Raw genomic sequence first — 15669 nt, forward strand, 5'->3', positions numbered from 1 at the left:
GAAGTTGTTTATTATTTATTAGTTTAAATTTTAATAAATTACATATAAGTCTTTTGTTATATGATTTTTACGCTTTATAAGTTTAATCTTCATAATTGACTCTATCTTAAAGGAAAAAAAAAAAGAAATGATTTGCCAAATAATATTGTTAGCTTTGGCCTGTGGGTTGTGAATGGATTGAAAAATGGAATAAAGAGACACAAAATTAGAAGTATAAACGAGTTGAGCTATGTCAAGTTCGAGCTCAAATGAATTAATATTTCTAAGTTTGAACTCGCGTTTAAGAGATACGAATTGCTCGACTTCATTTTCGATAAAGAAGAAGAGTTATTATATTTGATTTTTTAATTATAAAATATGAATTTTTTTTTTGTCAAAATAAAATATGAAATTCAACCAAATAAAATGAAGGGTAAATTACTCTTAGATTCTTCACATATGTTATAATTCACATTTTTGTCTTTTATGTTTGAAAATCAAACGATATGATCCTTCATTTTTAATTCTATTAGCGATTTAGTTCTTCTGTTCAGTTTTGGTGCTAGTCAATTGAGTTAAAGTACTTAAGTAAAAAATTGTAAATTCCAATTTAGTTCTTAAATCTTTTTTTGACACAAATATAAATATAAATTATAAATTTATGAAAATTGATGGCTTAATAAATTTATTTATTTAATTTTTATTTCCTTATTTTTTATTTTTTTTACTTCATTTAGTTTTTAAAATTTAAAAATTTAAAACAAAAAAACATATTTGAAAAAATTAAATTATATTAAAAATTAAATTGAAGCAGTTAACTCAATAAATTTTATAATAATCTATTTTTTAATTGAAAATATTATAAATATAAATTTTAGGATTACATTGAGATTTATTTATTTATTAATTTAGTCGTTTGACTCAGTTGGCCAACACCATAAATGGACTGAAGGACTAAATTTTTGACAGGAACAAAAATGAAGGGTCATAACGTTTGATTTTCAAACAGCTAATAATCACCTATGACACTCCAACCACCTAGCCCTTGAACTAAATTTTGGCCTGTTAAACCCTCTAAACTTTACTTAATGATCGACTAAAGCACTTTTTTCCCAACCCGTCCCAAAAAACTGTCCCAAGCCCCTTATTTTCTCAAAAATGCCCAAAATACCCCTAAAGTTAATAAAAATATCAAACCAATCCAACCTAAAGTCACCCACCCAACCAATTCAAATATAACTCAACCAAATCAAATATAATCTAACCAAACCTAAATTCATTTAAAAATTAATTAAATATTTATTTAATTTTTAAATAAATTTATGTTTGGTTAGATTATATTTGATTTGGTTGGGTGGATGACTTTAGATTTGGTTAGATTGGGTTGTTTTGATTTGTTATTTCTTATAGATTTTAGGGGTATTTTGATCGTTTACAGCAAAAGTGTTTTAGTTGATCATTAAGTGAAGTTTAGGGGGTTTAGCGGGACAAAATTTAGTTCAAAGGATTTGGTGGTTGGAGTGTCTAAGTTAGAGTGTCATAGGTAAATATTAGCCTTTTCAAACAGGAAGGGTGAAAGTATGAATTACAATGTGGGTGTGTTGGGAGGGGGCCTCAGAGTAATTTGCTCCAACAAAACAATTGTCAATTTGATAATAAATAAATGAATACTATTTTAAGTGTGTATATGTTTGTTTAAATTTGTGACCTTTACTGACCTCAATGATCAACAGTAATTGACATTCTAACTTGGCTTGAGACGTAATTCAAATGGTTTAAGCTTCACTAAAATATTTTGATGATAATTTGTTAAAATTGCTATTTTTTTAACTTTATTTATAAAATATACTACAAATCTTTTGATTTATTTATTTAAGCCTTATTTTACACTTGAATTTTATTCTTCTTCCTCTCTTATTTTTTTATCCGAAATTTCTTTAGATAGACCGAGTCTATCACGTCATCTATGGACAAAGTCTATCACATTATGACACATCATTAAAATAGTGGCACCATCATATATTACTATTTAAATGTGTAAAAAAGAAATAAATAAAATTACAATAGTGCCACTATTTTAATAACGTGTCATAACATGATAAACTAGTATATGAATGGCGTGGTAGACTCAATCTATCTAAGAATTTTTCTCTTTCTTCTCTCTTTTTTTTCCTCTCTTGTTCCTCTTTTTTTATGATCTTTTCTTTTTTTAAAATTGAATCTGTATCATCTGTATTTTCTTCTTCTGTAACTTCTTCTATGTTTTTACATGATATTAGTGTTTTAATTGTTGATGCTTTTATATAGTATTGTTTTAAAAAATTCGACGAATTCATCCATTTTTTTATACAATTGTTATTGTTTTAATAACATTAAAATATCAACGCTTTTTTTTTTTTGAAAAATTTCAAACAAAATAGATGGATCTGTAATTTTCTTCACAAATAATGTTTTGATCTAGTTTAGAATCATTTTTGAAAATGTTTTTAAAAATCATGTAAAACCATTTGAAACCGTTGGAAGCTATTTTTTAAAAATTAATTGATACCTCTTGAAATCATTTGAAAAAAAAAACCGTTTTTGCAAATATTTTATAAATCGCGTGAAACCATTTGAAACTATCTTTTAAAAGCTGTTAGAAACCGCTTGAAATTATTTTGTTAGCAATTATTCTTAACATTGTTTAAAACAAATTATTTTAGAAGCTATTGAGAAATATTATTTAGAAATTTTTGGAACTATTGTTTGAATCTAGTATTTATAATTACTTAAATAAATTTTGTAAACAATTAGAAGTAAGTTTTTATAATTGTTTTAACCTATTTTTAAAAAAGGTTGCATATTATATTTTTTAAAAAACTATTTTTATAAATTATTGAGCATATGGTTTGGAACCCGTTAGAAACTGTTCTGATACCATTTGAAGTTGTTTGAAATTATTATTTAGCAACTTTTTTAGAAATTGTCTTAACAAACTATTGAAAAAAATTATTTAGAAGCTGTTGGAAACTGTTTTTTGAATCTATTATTTTATAAATGTTAAATATATTTTTGTAGGATATTAAATACTTTTATTTGTTAAAATCATTTGAAATAATTTGTAGAAAAGAAATTACAAATTATATTTATAAACTATTTGAAACCATCTGAAATCTTTTAAATAAATTGTTTTCTAGAAATAGTTGTAAAATTGTACTTTAAAAACCTTTTCAAATATTTAAAGTCTTTTTTTTATAAACACGTTGGAATAAGATCTAAAGTAAAACAATAAATTTTCAAATTATAATTTTGATTAAATTTTGCAAATATTCATAATTTAATGAATATATTTGTAAGGTTCCTATTTTAAATTGACGTTGAATAAATTGTGAACGGCATGGGTATTAATTGTTCTATTTTGTCTTTATGCATATTCTGTTTTTTTAATAGATTCATATTTTGTTTTCATTTTTCTAAAAAATCAACTATTCCGTTTTACAAAAAAACAAACAAACTAACTTATCGTTTGGATAGGGTTTAAGAAGAATCGGTAAGTACTTTTTAACTCATGTTTGGATTGGGTTCTAGAAGAATTGTAAAAAGTTTCTTATTATATGGAGTTTATGGAGTTTTTTTTAAGTAATATTGATATGATTAACAAGTTACTTTTGACCGTTGAAATACATCGTAAATTAAAACTGTAAAAAAATAAAAAACAACTGAAGTCCTACAACTGACCTATAATAAGAAATAAAATAATAATACAAATTTAACGGTGACTAAAAACATAATGAATTTAAGGTGATGAATTTTCTGACACCAATCGTAACCCGTAACTTTTATTAACTACTTGTTCCGCTGCTAAAATACTTCGAAAGATAGTAAAAAAATCTTGAATTTTCAAAAACGTAAAACTAAAATTTCAACAAATGCGGAAAAGTATTGAACGAGCCAGTGTTCTATACAAATAAAATGAAAACCGAACAAAAACACCCACAAAACACAATTCTCCAAAAAACAAAACAATTTTTTTTAAAAATAATACAAATATAGCAGAAAACGAACTAAAAGACGATGATTTCTGGCTAAAAACTGAAGATCACCGTCTTCTTATACGCTCAAAATTGAAAAAAAATGAACTTTTACTCTCTATAAAACTTTCTCTCTTTAAAACAGAGAGAAGACAGAGCTCTCTCGACTAAAATTAAACTAACACTAGAGTTGAGACCAATATTTTAGGACTCGAACCGATTTAAAAATTCTTTAATCTGCTAAAAATTTATTAAATATCTATAAAAGGATCAACTAAAATTTTAAATGGGTTAATGTAAAAAAATCACGAACTTTACATGTTTTCTCATTTTAATCATACAATTTTAAATTTTCAAATTTTCATACACGAACTGCCATTTTTTCTCAAATTTATGCACGGTGCTGAGGTGACACTCATTCATTAGTGTAAAATAACCTCCACCTCAGCGAATTACACCAATGGAGTCGTGACACCTCAACATTGTGCATGAATTTGAAAAAATAGTGGTAGTTTGTGCATGAAAATGAAAAAAATTAAACTGCGTGATTAAAATGAGAAAATGTATAAAGTTGGTGAATTATTATGACATTAACTATTTTTAAATCTATTAAAATACAGTACCTTATATAAATTTCAATAAAATTATTTATTTATTTATTACTATAATTGTAGCTTAAAATTATACTTTTATGTTTCTACATGCCAAACCACTACAAATTCTTTTATATATTCATTTCTATTATAAATAATTATAGTGTTTTTATTACCTTGAAAATGAAACTAATATCCTTTTAAGTTATATCTAATAAGCTTATGAATCAAGATATTTATTATTACATGTATGGATGTACACATAATAATAATAATAATAATAATAATAATAATAATAATAATAATAATAATAATAATAATAATAATAATAATAATAATAATATATTATCAACGAACTATTAATACAGCATCAAAAAATAATTCATCGAAATTAATGATATCATAAACAAAATTAATGATAATATAAAAGCAACTATTATCGAATAAAAAAAGGAAAAAGCTATTCGGATAGAATCTATCCGGATAGAAAGGTCTATTTTGGTCTTTTGGTTTAATAATTGAGGGATATTTGAGTAATTTAAAGTGTAAATAAAATTATAAAGACAAGTATAACCTTCGGTGAATAAATAATTACTTACGTTAAAAGATGGACAGAATCTTACCAAATCAATTTTTCTTTTGAAAATAAGATTTAGAACAAATTATTTGAAAGCTATGGTTTCAGATTAGTTAGAAAATCAAATTAAGATAAGCTTTATTTTGTTAACTAGGCCCGGCTAAAATTGTTATCTTAAACACTTGAATAAATTGGCTTGATAGCTGGCTCATACTTAGCCCCAGCTATCAAGCCAACTTTTATTTTTTTTAAGAAGCCAATTTTTAAATTAAAATTTTAAATTATGTCATATATATGTGAACTTTAATAAATTTAAATAGTTTTATTTTAATTGTATTAAAGTATAATAAAAAATATTATAAAAAAATTAAAAAAAATCTTTTATAAATTATCTTTTACGGTATTTTTTTTAATTTATAAATAAAATAATTTATCATGTTAAAATAAAGGCAAAAGGTACAAAAAAATCCCTGCGGTTTCTCTAAAAGTACAAGACAACTCTTTTTAATTTTTGGGGTACAATTCATCACCCCAATTTTTTTATTGGACAAAAACACCCTTCCGTCCATAATCACCGTTAACTGGTGAAGTGGCACATAGAGAAAAATTTCAAAAACATCCTTGATATTTACATTGTTTACAGGTTTTATATTTATAATTTTTTAGAACATTTCACCATCTTCTTCGTTTAAATACAAATAAAATTTTAAATTAAAATATTTAAAAATCGACTTTCGGCAAGTAGAATTTACAGCCCCTTCTCCCTCTTTCCTTGTCTCCAACTAGATCTATTCCCAAGAATACTTTAAAAATAACCTTTTCTTGAAAGAAACACCAAACATATTCTTACTTTTCGCTCCCACTAGCCGACTGATGGGAATGGACCGACTATTAATTGTATTCTGACATACTTTAATATAGTTTTTCATTTTTGTTTTCGTCCATAGTATTAGTGTTTACGTTCACTAAAAGTTAGTCAACTGAATCAAAATATTAGAATAAAATAAAATTCAAATTAATTTCTAAATTTATATTTTTAGTATGTCTAAATAAAAATCATATTATTATGAGATATGGTGAATTAATAACCTCAATTTACTTTTTTTGTATTTTTTTATAAAACCATTGAATTTTATAGATAAATAATTTATATTCATATTTATATTAAAAATAAGTTTAACGACTAAAATCTAAATATTAATTTTTCAGCTTTTTTTGATGCAGTTGACTGACACAAAAAAAACATATAGAAACTGAATTACTGACGTAACCGTAAATGGATGACTATCGTTTGATTTTAAAAAAAGTGAATAAAAGTATGAATTATGTCAAATCTATGAACTTCGTAGTGATTGTCTATGAAATTTGCATAATAAATTTGATGTAAGAGTAAACATTTAATCAAATCAATTTAGTCGAACTCTTCAAGATTTAAAATTGAATCTAAAAAAATATTAACTGAAACAAAACTGATCATTAAAAAAAACAAATTGAATCAAAAATGGATTTCTTTTTAAATATTGATATGTTATGTTAAACCCGATTAAAGTATATAAAATTAAAAAGGGTTTAATATTTGATTATCTAGTTAGTTCAGTTAATTTTAATTTACTCAATTTAAAACCAAAACCAATACGGCCTCCGTTTTAACCATACGAAATCGATCAAAAGTCATTTATTGGACCGAATAAAATTATTGACCCGATATTTTAGATCAACTATTTTTTTAGATAGCGACTGATTTAGTTCAACTGTTTCATACAACATTCAGCAAGCATCTAGTATTTGATAGATAATGTCAATTTAAATGATTTAGATAATATAAAAATAAATACAATGTAATTAGAAAGTCCTTTTAATCTTTAAATTTTACTAAAACTAAAGTGGTAAAATGCTATTTTTATGCTATTTTTTATGCTAAATTTATGCTATTTTTATGCTAAATTTAGCATAAAAAAATGGTAAAATGCTATAGATAGCACATCATTTTAAATTTTACTTCAATGCACAAAGTTAAAAAGAAATGTTATAATTATTTATTAAGATAATTATCTCTTAATTTATTAATTGCTAATTATTTAATAATCTTTTTAATTAAATATTTTAAACTAAACTTTATGCAATGTTTTTTAATTTAATAATGAGCTTTTCAAAAGATATAATTAAAAGAATTGATGAATTATATAATAGTGAATTGCTACTGGTTGTTGAATTTTAGCATATGCTCTGTGCTAAATTTAGCATGTGATATAGTTTATGTGTAGTTTTTGAAGTTCTAAAAACTGCGGTTAACAATTGATCTTCAATCTAGTAGATTAGGTTTAGTTTTTTAATTATAAAAACCGTACTATTATGGATCGGTTTATATATTATTCTCATGGACCGGTTCACCGATCCATACCCACCCCTAATAAAGATATGTAGGAAAAAGAGTCATATAATAATTCAGTTTGATTAGTTCATAAAAATTTCTTATCGGTTCAGTTAGATTAAATTCAGTTTGATTAGTTTATATTTAAGTAAAAATTGTAATATAATAATTAAATTAATATATAGAAAAAGGGTCATTTATGCTCTTAATGTTTGACTCGAAGATAAATTAAGCCCTCAACATCTGGAACATATGCCTTTAACGTCTCAAAAAAATGAACAACCAGACCCTCCAATTTTAACAACCAGATCCTCCGAGTTAGAATTATTTGGACAAAAATATAAATTTTGAAAAATATAATTTGATGGAGCTGCTGTTTGGAGAAAGCCAAGAGCTGGTTATTTGAAAATAAACGTCGATGGAGCTGTGTTCAAAAGCCAAGGAGTTAGTGGCTAGGGCTGGATAGTAAGGGACAGTTCTGGTGGTTTTGTTTCTTGAGCCTACCGGAGTTATTCCTAATTTGCAGGAAGCAAGGGTTGCAGAAGCTGCTGGCCTAAAGGCAGCCCTCATATATATGGATTCAGAGTTTGAAGCTTTCCAACGTTGTAATAGAATCTGATGCATAGACGAGGCAATTCACATTTGATTAATATTAAAAAAATAATTATGTTTTATGTTTTATTATTTCTATAGTTACCATTAATTTATCACTAAAATATAAAAAGTGTAGTTTTTTTTGAATTCAAATAAGTTGGAGATAAACTTTAATTATTAAAACTAAATGTAAAAGTAAATAGTAATTAAAAATTGACAATGGTAAGAAAAAATGGACATAAGGTTAGAAGAGTAATTGTTTCTTAATTAAATAATTAAATTTTAAAAAAATGGGTTTCTATCCGGATAGATTCTATCCGGATAGCATCACCCATAAAAAAATTATGTTTTTCATGATCATACTGAAGTTAGACGAATTTTCCGACAATATCAATAGATACCTTTTTTTATAAGAGACAGACATTACTATTTTGCACTTTTCTATATTAGATAGATAGCTATATCTATATTAACTATATAAAATAACTCTTACATGTAAATTGTTTGTAAGGTAGTATTTCTTTACAAGATTGAAAATCTAATTATATTAGTAGTTATATCGGAATTTAAATGGGTCTTAAATACCATTAATTCTATGGGGGACCGAAACTAAAACTTTAAAAATACACTAAATTTTTTAACCATTTAAACCAAAGCTGATTTTTTTGGAAGGAATCTGATACAATATTTTTTTAAAAAAAAATTAATAGTATTTGGTAAGTTTTCTAATATTTTTTTAACAAAAATAATATTAATAGCATCGAAAATCTTATTTTCAAATTTCTATTTCTATTTCTATTTTGATTTTATTTTCTTTCTAGATCGATTGTCGGTTTCTATTTTTTCTAGTACAATAATATTATCACACGTGAATTGAATCTATCTCAAATCAATAAAAAAATTCAGATTTTTTCGTTTCTTTAATAATAATGTCTTAACGAAATAATAATTTTCCAACAAGCGGATAAATAAAACCTCGGGAAACACAAACAAAATTAAAAAAGAATTGGAAATCAAATCAAACATCATCATCCTCTTTTAATCCACCTTCTAACAAACACATTCATGTCCTACTCTCTTTATTACATATAAATACCTAACTCTTCCCAATTTTCAATTCAATTCAAATCAATTCAGTTCAATTCAATTCAAATCTAAGCAATGGACGGCGTAGAAGGAGTGGATCACTTAGCTGACGAGAGAATCAAAGCTCAGTTCGATGTCGACGAGATGAAGATCGTTTGGGCTGGTTCCCGCCACGATTTCAACGTCACCGATCGCGTTGCTCGTCTTATCGCCAGCGATCCTGTAATTATATCTTAATTAGCTTTTGATTTGATTAGTTGATTAGGTTGTTTGAATTTGAATTTCTGAGCTTATGAATTTGATTGTGTTTTGTAGGTTTTTGAGAAGGATAGCAGAGTGATGCTTAGTAGAAAAGATTTGTTTAAAAATACTCTACGCAAAGCTGCTTATGCTTGGAAACGTGTTCTAGAGCTTCGTCTTACTGGTCCGTAATGCGTACTTATATGGAATCTAATTACGTTAGTAGTTAGTCGTTAGTAGTTAGATTTTCAGATTTTTAAATTGGCGTAAAACTACTGGCCCTACTGAGTCTGGAAAGGAATGCACTAGAGATCCTTAGCCACGGCTACTTGCCTTTGTTATTACAGTTATTATTCTTGTTATTCACTTTGTAATGGTGTGAAAGTTTTGTTATTGCAGAAGAAGAGGTAAAGAAGTTGAGGATTTTAATCGATGAGCCTAATTATACGGATCTTCATTGGGTAATTTTACGTGTATTCTGTTTTGATTTTCATGTCTATGTTCATGCTATGTGTGGGTTGTTCTTTTTGAATTAATCCCTTTAATTGTATTCTTTTTTTGGTAGGGAATGTTTATTCCAGCAATTAAAGGACAAGGTACTGAAGAGCAGCAGAAGAAGTGGCTGACTTTGGCTTATAAGATGAAAATTATTGGCTGTTATGCTCAAACTGAACTTGGCCATGGATCCAATGTCCAAGGACTTGAAACCACTGCAACTTTTGATCATCAGACGGATGAATTCGTCCTTCATAGTCCTACACTTACTTCAAGCAAAGTTAGTATAACTATCTCATAATAGATCTTTTGCTGTTGGCTTCTTGCAATATTTGGAGATGAAATTCAAATTGGATTTATAAATTTAAGTTATACTTTTCAATATCGTTATTGGAGGTTATTGTTTTTCCTTTTTGTAGTGGTGGCCTGGTGGATTGGGTAAAGTTTCCACACATTCTGTTGTTTACGCGCGTCTAATAATTGATGGTCAGGAACATGGAGTACATGGTAAACATCTTTATAGAATTTTTCCTAGGTTCAATGCTAATATCATTGGTTTTTGGGTATATATGTACTTATCTTTCAATTTCAGGCTTCATTGTTCAGCTTCGGAGTTTGGATGACCACATGCCTCTTCCAGGCATAACTGTTGGTGATATTGGAATGAAATTTGGCAGCGGAGCATATAATTCAATGGACAATGGTGTTTTAAGATTCGATCATGTGCGCATCCCAAGGGACCAAATGCTGATGCGGTTTGTTCTCTATACCTCTTTCTTTTTTCCTCATTCCAACAGGGTTCTAATTTTATTGGTCTTCCGTATAATCTTAGTAGGTTATATGAACAATTACATTTTCTTTGGGATAATTGCAGTCAAATGGGTAGGGGTATGTGGACTATAACTGTATTAACTGAAAATATTAAACTTCAGTGGTCTGCTTCCTGGTCCTTCATATCCCTGTAATTCTTCATTATTTTGACTTTTTGGGGCTGAAGTTTTGTTTCAACTATTACAGGGTTACACAGGTTACAAGGGAAGGGAAAATTGTGCCATCCAATGTCCCAAGACAGTTAATTTATGGCACCATGGTGTTTGTGCGGCAGACAATTGTAGCTGATGCTTCCATTGCTTTATCACGGGCAGTCTGTATTGCAACGAGGTATAGTGCTGTCCGAAGACAATTTGGTTCAAATGGTGGTGGTCTTGAAACCCAGGTATCTTGTTAAAACTTGTCTCTACATTTATTCTTACGAAGTTCTTTTTTTTTTGAATAATACTTTTTATGAAACCTTTAACTGAATTCTGGACAACTATGATGGAATTTCCTGTGCACCATGATTCTACCATTTAAGCAAATATTTTTGAAAGTCTACAATCAGGATTACCTTTTTGATTTCTTAAAAGTGATAATAATCACTTATGCTAATTTTTGTACTTTCAAGTAGAGCCTGTTTGTGACCACATGAAAAATCTAACATTCTTGCTGATTTTGCACTTGTGTCTGTATCATTGTACCATAAGCCAATAACACGTTGAAATGGCCATTTTTGCTTCTTTATGACGAAAGATGTCGGAAATGCCATTTCAGCTGTTTAAAAATAGGATTTTTTTTAATTTGAGACCGTCTTTCCAGTGATTAATAGATTGGAAATTAGTATATTAGCTGTGTTCATATCTGCAGCTAATCTTTTGACTATGTTCTCTTGTTTTAGGTGATTGATTACAAAACTCAGCAAAGTAGGCTCTTCCCTCTGCTGGCATCTGCATATGCTTTCAGATTTGTTGGTGAATGGTTGAATTGGCTCTATCTAGATGTGACCCAGAGGCTGCAGGCCAATGATTTCTCAACCTTGCCTGAGGCTCATGCATGTACTGCTGGTTTGAAGTCCTTGACTACTTCTTTCACTGCTGTATGTTACTCTTGCTGATACTTACCCAAATGAATTTTCTTTTACTTGTGACATAAGTAAAGAAAAAAAGTATTGGAACTTGTTTAAAAAAAAGTGATGTTCTCTGCAGGATGCCATCGAAGAATGTAGGAAACTTTGTGGTGGTCATGGTTATCTTAGTGCCAGCGGCCTTCCAGAGCTGTTTGCAGTTTATGTTCCTGCCTGTACATATGAAGGAGACAATGTTGTGCTTCTTTTACAGGTATGTTGAATACCAAGTGCTATTATTCTCTTTTGATAAGTGAAGAGGACGAATTTTACAATCAAACAGCATTTTCAGGGTTCTTAAGTAGATGGAGAGTCATCAATGATAAATTAAAACATGGGAAAAAACAAAAGACTATAACCATTTTTTCGGAATTTAAAACCCTTTTTTATATTTTTAAATATTATCTATCAATGTCATCTAAAACTGAAGAACTTGTATGAGTACTTGTTTATTCATTATATTGTGAAACTGTAACAGGCAATAAAACATCCTAAAAAAAATTAAATTCTTCAGTCTTAAACTTTGAACTTGTTGATTGCTTAAGGGTTCCAAGCATATATCAAGCATTCCCGTCTTCATACTTTCTGCATAGTTGTTGACTAAGAAGGCAACATTCATTAGTTAAATAATTTCTATTGTTTAAACTCGACATGATTTTTTTATTATCCTCATTGTTGGTAGATGGTTTCTATTTTTGCTTAAGAAGGTTGGCCATGATTAAAGATCTTTGCTTAATTGGGGTGTGCATAGTTATGGAGAACTTGTTGTTGGTGTACTGTATGGTGCCAGTGGGGTAGGGTTATTGGATCTAGTTGGAATTTACTTTTATATACAGTTATTCATATTCTACCCCAAAATACTCTCTTAGGTCGCAAGGTTCCTCATGAAGACTGTTTCTCAGCTGGGTTCTGGAAAGAAGCCTGTTGGAACAACAGCTTATATGGCTCGAGCAGAGCATCTCTTACAGTGTCAATGTGCTGCTCAAAATGGTATATACAAATTAAGCTTAGCCTTGTTTAGTTTTTTTGGTAGTGGTTGCTATTGGTTTATGAAAATTGAGGACTGTTATGTTTGAATATCACTATTTCCTAGTAACTTTCCATGGCACAGCTCGCTAAATTTTTTGATACTTGTTTCATCTATTGTAGCTGAGGATTGGCTAAAGCCTGATATTATTTTGGAGGCATTTGAAGCTAGGGCTGCTAGAATGTGTGTTGCTCGCGCTCAAAAACTTAGTCACTATCCAAATCCTGAAGAGGGTATGCCTTCTCCTATTTGATCTTGGAATATACGTATATATCTTATGTTGCTGTTATGTATGCGTGTCTTTATTTTTCCTATCAACTACTGAAAAGTTATTATGGTTCCTCGAGCAAGGAATATTACTTGTAAGAATCCCTGAGACCAATTAGACTTATCTGACAGATCTGCTAGGCAGATTATTTTCATTGGCAGAGCTGAATTTCTTTTCCAAAATTTAGTTTTGAGTTCAATTTTAGCTACCAATAAAGAAACTAAAACCTCCGATTTCTCTTAGTATTCTCCCCTATGCAGAAGATATCAACAGTGATCTCTTTTTTTCATCGGTTCTTCTGATACTTTATTACTCTTTAATTAATTAATATTTGTTTTTCTTCAGGATTTGCAGAACTCTCAGCTGATCTAGTTGAGGCTGCAGTTGCTCATTGCCAATTGATTGTTGTTTCCAAGTAAGCTAACGCCTCTTATGTCGCCCGTCCACATAAATATATCTCAAATTTGATTGGCTTAATAAGCATTTTAAAATCACAAACTTTAGCGTGTTTTGCAATTTTGAATACAAACTTTCAGTTTTGGCAATTTAAAACATGAACTGCCATTTCCTTTTTAGCAATTCGAAACACCGAACAAAATTTCGTTGAAAAATTGCTGATATGGATGCTGGAACTTGCTCGTAGTTTCGAACTGCAATAGTTTGAGAGTTGGTGTCTAACATTGCAAAAATAAAAAGTTCGTGTTAAATTTACAAAACAGACTAAAGGTCGTGATTTTTAAAGAAATTGAGCCCATTTGATTCCTGGTTGTTCTGTATGTTAATACCATGGAACTTGTTTGTATTTCAGATTCATTGAAAAATTGAAACAAGATATATCAGGGAAAGGTGTAAAACAACAGTTGCAGATTCTTTGCAATGTTTATGCTCTCAACCTTCTTCACAAACATGAGGGTGATTTTCTTTCCACCAGATGCATTACACCGAAACAAGCTTCACTTGCAAATGATCAACTGAGGTCTTTATATTCGCTGGTTAGTTTTCTTTTTAGCCTCTTTCGTTTAATCTGTTCTGATTAGGGTTGTACACAAATCAAACCACATCGAAGAGCATAATCAAACCAAAAAAATTGATTCAATTCGGTTTGAAATGATCAATTCAATTTGGTTTTGGGTATAAAAATATTTCAGTTTACTTTTGATGCAAATCAAACTGAAAGAACTAAAAAATCAAACCAACTGTTTCAGTTTGGTTTGGTTTAAAAAAGAAAAAATGTCTAGAGTTGTCTCTAATGTTTAGGTCGGAGACTCAGAATACAAATAAGTCCCTCTTGAACTTTTTATCTTAAATGCACGTGTGCCAAATTTTTTAGAACGGTTCAATTATGCTCCTTTTTCAAATGGTGTTAATTTGTTTCACAAGGTCATAATTGAACCATCTTTTAAAAATTTGAGATAAATATTTGAGAGGGGTTTATTACTTTATTTATTTACGAGATAAACATTAAAGATTTATTTACATATTTTTAAAAGTATTTAATTTTTAACTAAAAATCATATAATTATATTACGTAATATAAAATAACCAAAATATTGAATTTAAATATAAAAAGTTATTAGAAAAAATCACCAAAAAAAAAAATCAAAATTTTGATTCGGTGCGGTTTGAAAGAATGCATACCCCTGGTTCTAATTATCCTCCCCTATGAATTCATGGTTTAGGTCCGTCCCAATGCCATTGCGCTCGTTGATGCATTTAACTACACCGATCACTACCTTGGGTCGGTTCTTGGTCGCTACGACGGAAATGTGTATCCGAAACTATATGAAGGAGCATGGAAGGATCCTCTGAATGATTCAGTAGTTCCTGATGGCTATCAAGAATACATTCGTCCATTGCTGAAGCAACAGCTTCGTAACGCAAGACTCTGAGGTCTGTGCTGTTCAATCAATGTGCTATAGTGTTGTGGGTAATAATGCCAATAAAAAGTTTGCCTTCAAGTTTCACCTCAAAGGTGAAAACTTTTTCAATAATAGGTTAGTGATGAACTCTGTTTGGATATTCATTTTTCTGACACATCCAAATTATATATGCATCAGAAAAGTGGTATACTAGCATATGTGTATTTAAACTATTCCTGTCATTGTTGGGTTATTATATTTATTCAAATAAAATAGTTTATGCACTTAATTGTATTTAGTGTTGATTTTTTGTTAATTAAAAGATCAATTTTCATGATTATTAGAATTATATGTATAGAAATTTATTATTTAATTAATAATTATGGTAATTTACTATTATATTTTCAGGTTAAACAAATATATACGCTAATAAATTATTAGATGGGTGAGATATTTTTAGTGTTTTACACGTGTATACTGTAAATATTAGATAATTTTATTTTAATGTATTCTATATTATTGTAAATCAATTGATTCAGTATGTGAATATAGTTTAACGAGTATAAGGCACACATAACGCAATTAATAAAGGGTTAATATCATATAAAACTATCAACTTTACACGTTTTTT

At 28.5% G+C, this 15669-nt stretch overlaps 1 protein-coding gene across 1 annotated transcript; it reads left to right on the forward strand.

Annotated features, from left to right (window-relative positions):
• The first annotated feature begins 9081 nt into the window (after window positions 1-9081).
• On the forward strand, window positions 9082-15327 carry LOC126655824 (peroxisomal acyl-coenzyme A oxidase 1-like). The gene is made up of 14 exons (XM_050350134.2): window positions 9082-9432; window positions 9526-9634; window positions 9850-9911; window positions 10016-10225; window positions 10365-10452; window positions 10538-10700; window positions 10963-11161; window positions 11660-11857; window positions 11967-12098; window positions 12754-12874; window positions 13034-13144; window positions 13525-13594; window positions 13988-14171; window positions 14859-15327. Exons 1-14 carry the CDS (start codon window positions 9286-9288, stop codon window positions 15066-15068), a joined length of 2004 nt encoding a protein of 667 aa, XP_050206091.1. The 5' UTR covers window positions 9082-9285; the 3' UTR covers window positions 15069-15327.
• Window positions 15328-15669: the final 342 nt, after the last annotated feature.

Source organism: Mercurialis annua, linkage group LG7, assembly GCF_937616625.2.
Source record: "Mercurialis annua linkage group LG7, ddMerAnnu1.2, whole genome shotgun sequence".
In the NCBI taxonomy this organism is placed as follows: domain Eukaryota; kingdom Viridiplantae; phylum Streptophyta; class Magnoliopsida; order Malpighiales; family Euphorbiaceae; genus Mercurialis; species Mercurialis annua.

Coding starts and splice junctions, on each gene's coding strand:
- LOC126655824 (XM_050350134.2), top strand. CDS start 9,286: ATGGACGGCGTAGAAGGAGTGGATCACTTAGCTGACGAGAGAATCAAA. Junction 9,635..9,849: donor TCTAGAGCTTCGTCTTACTG/GTCCGTAATGCG, acceptor TTGTTATTGCAG/AAGAAGAGGTAAAGAAGTTG. Junction 14,172..14,858: donor TGAGGTCTTTATATTCGCTG/GTTAGTTTTCTT, acceptor TTCATGGTTTAG/GTCCGTCCCAATGCCATTGC.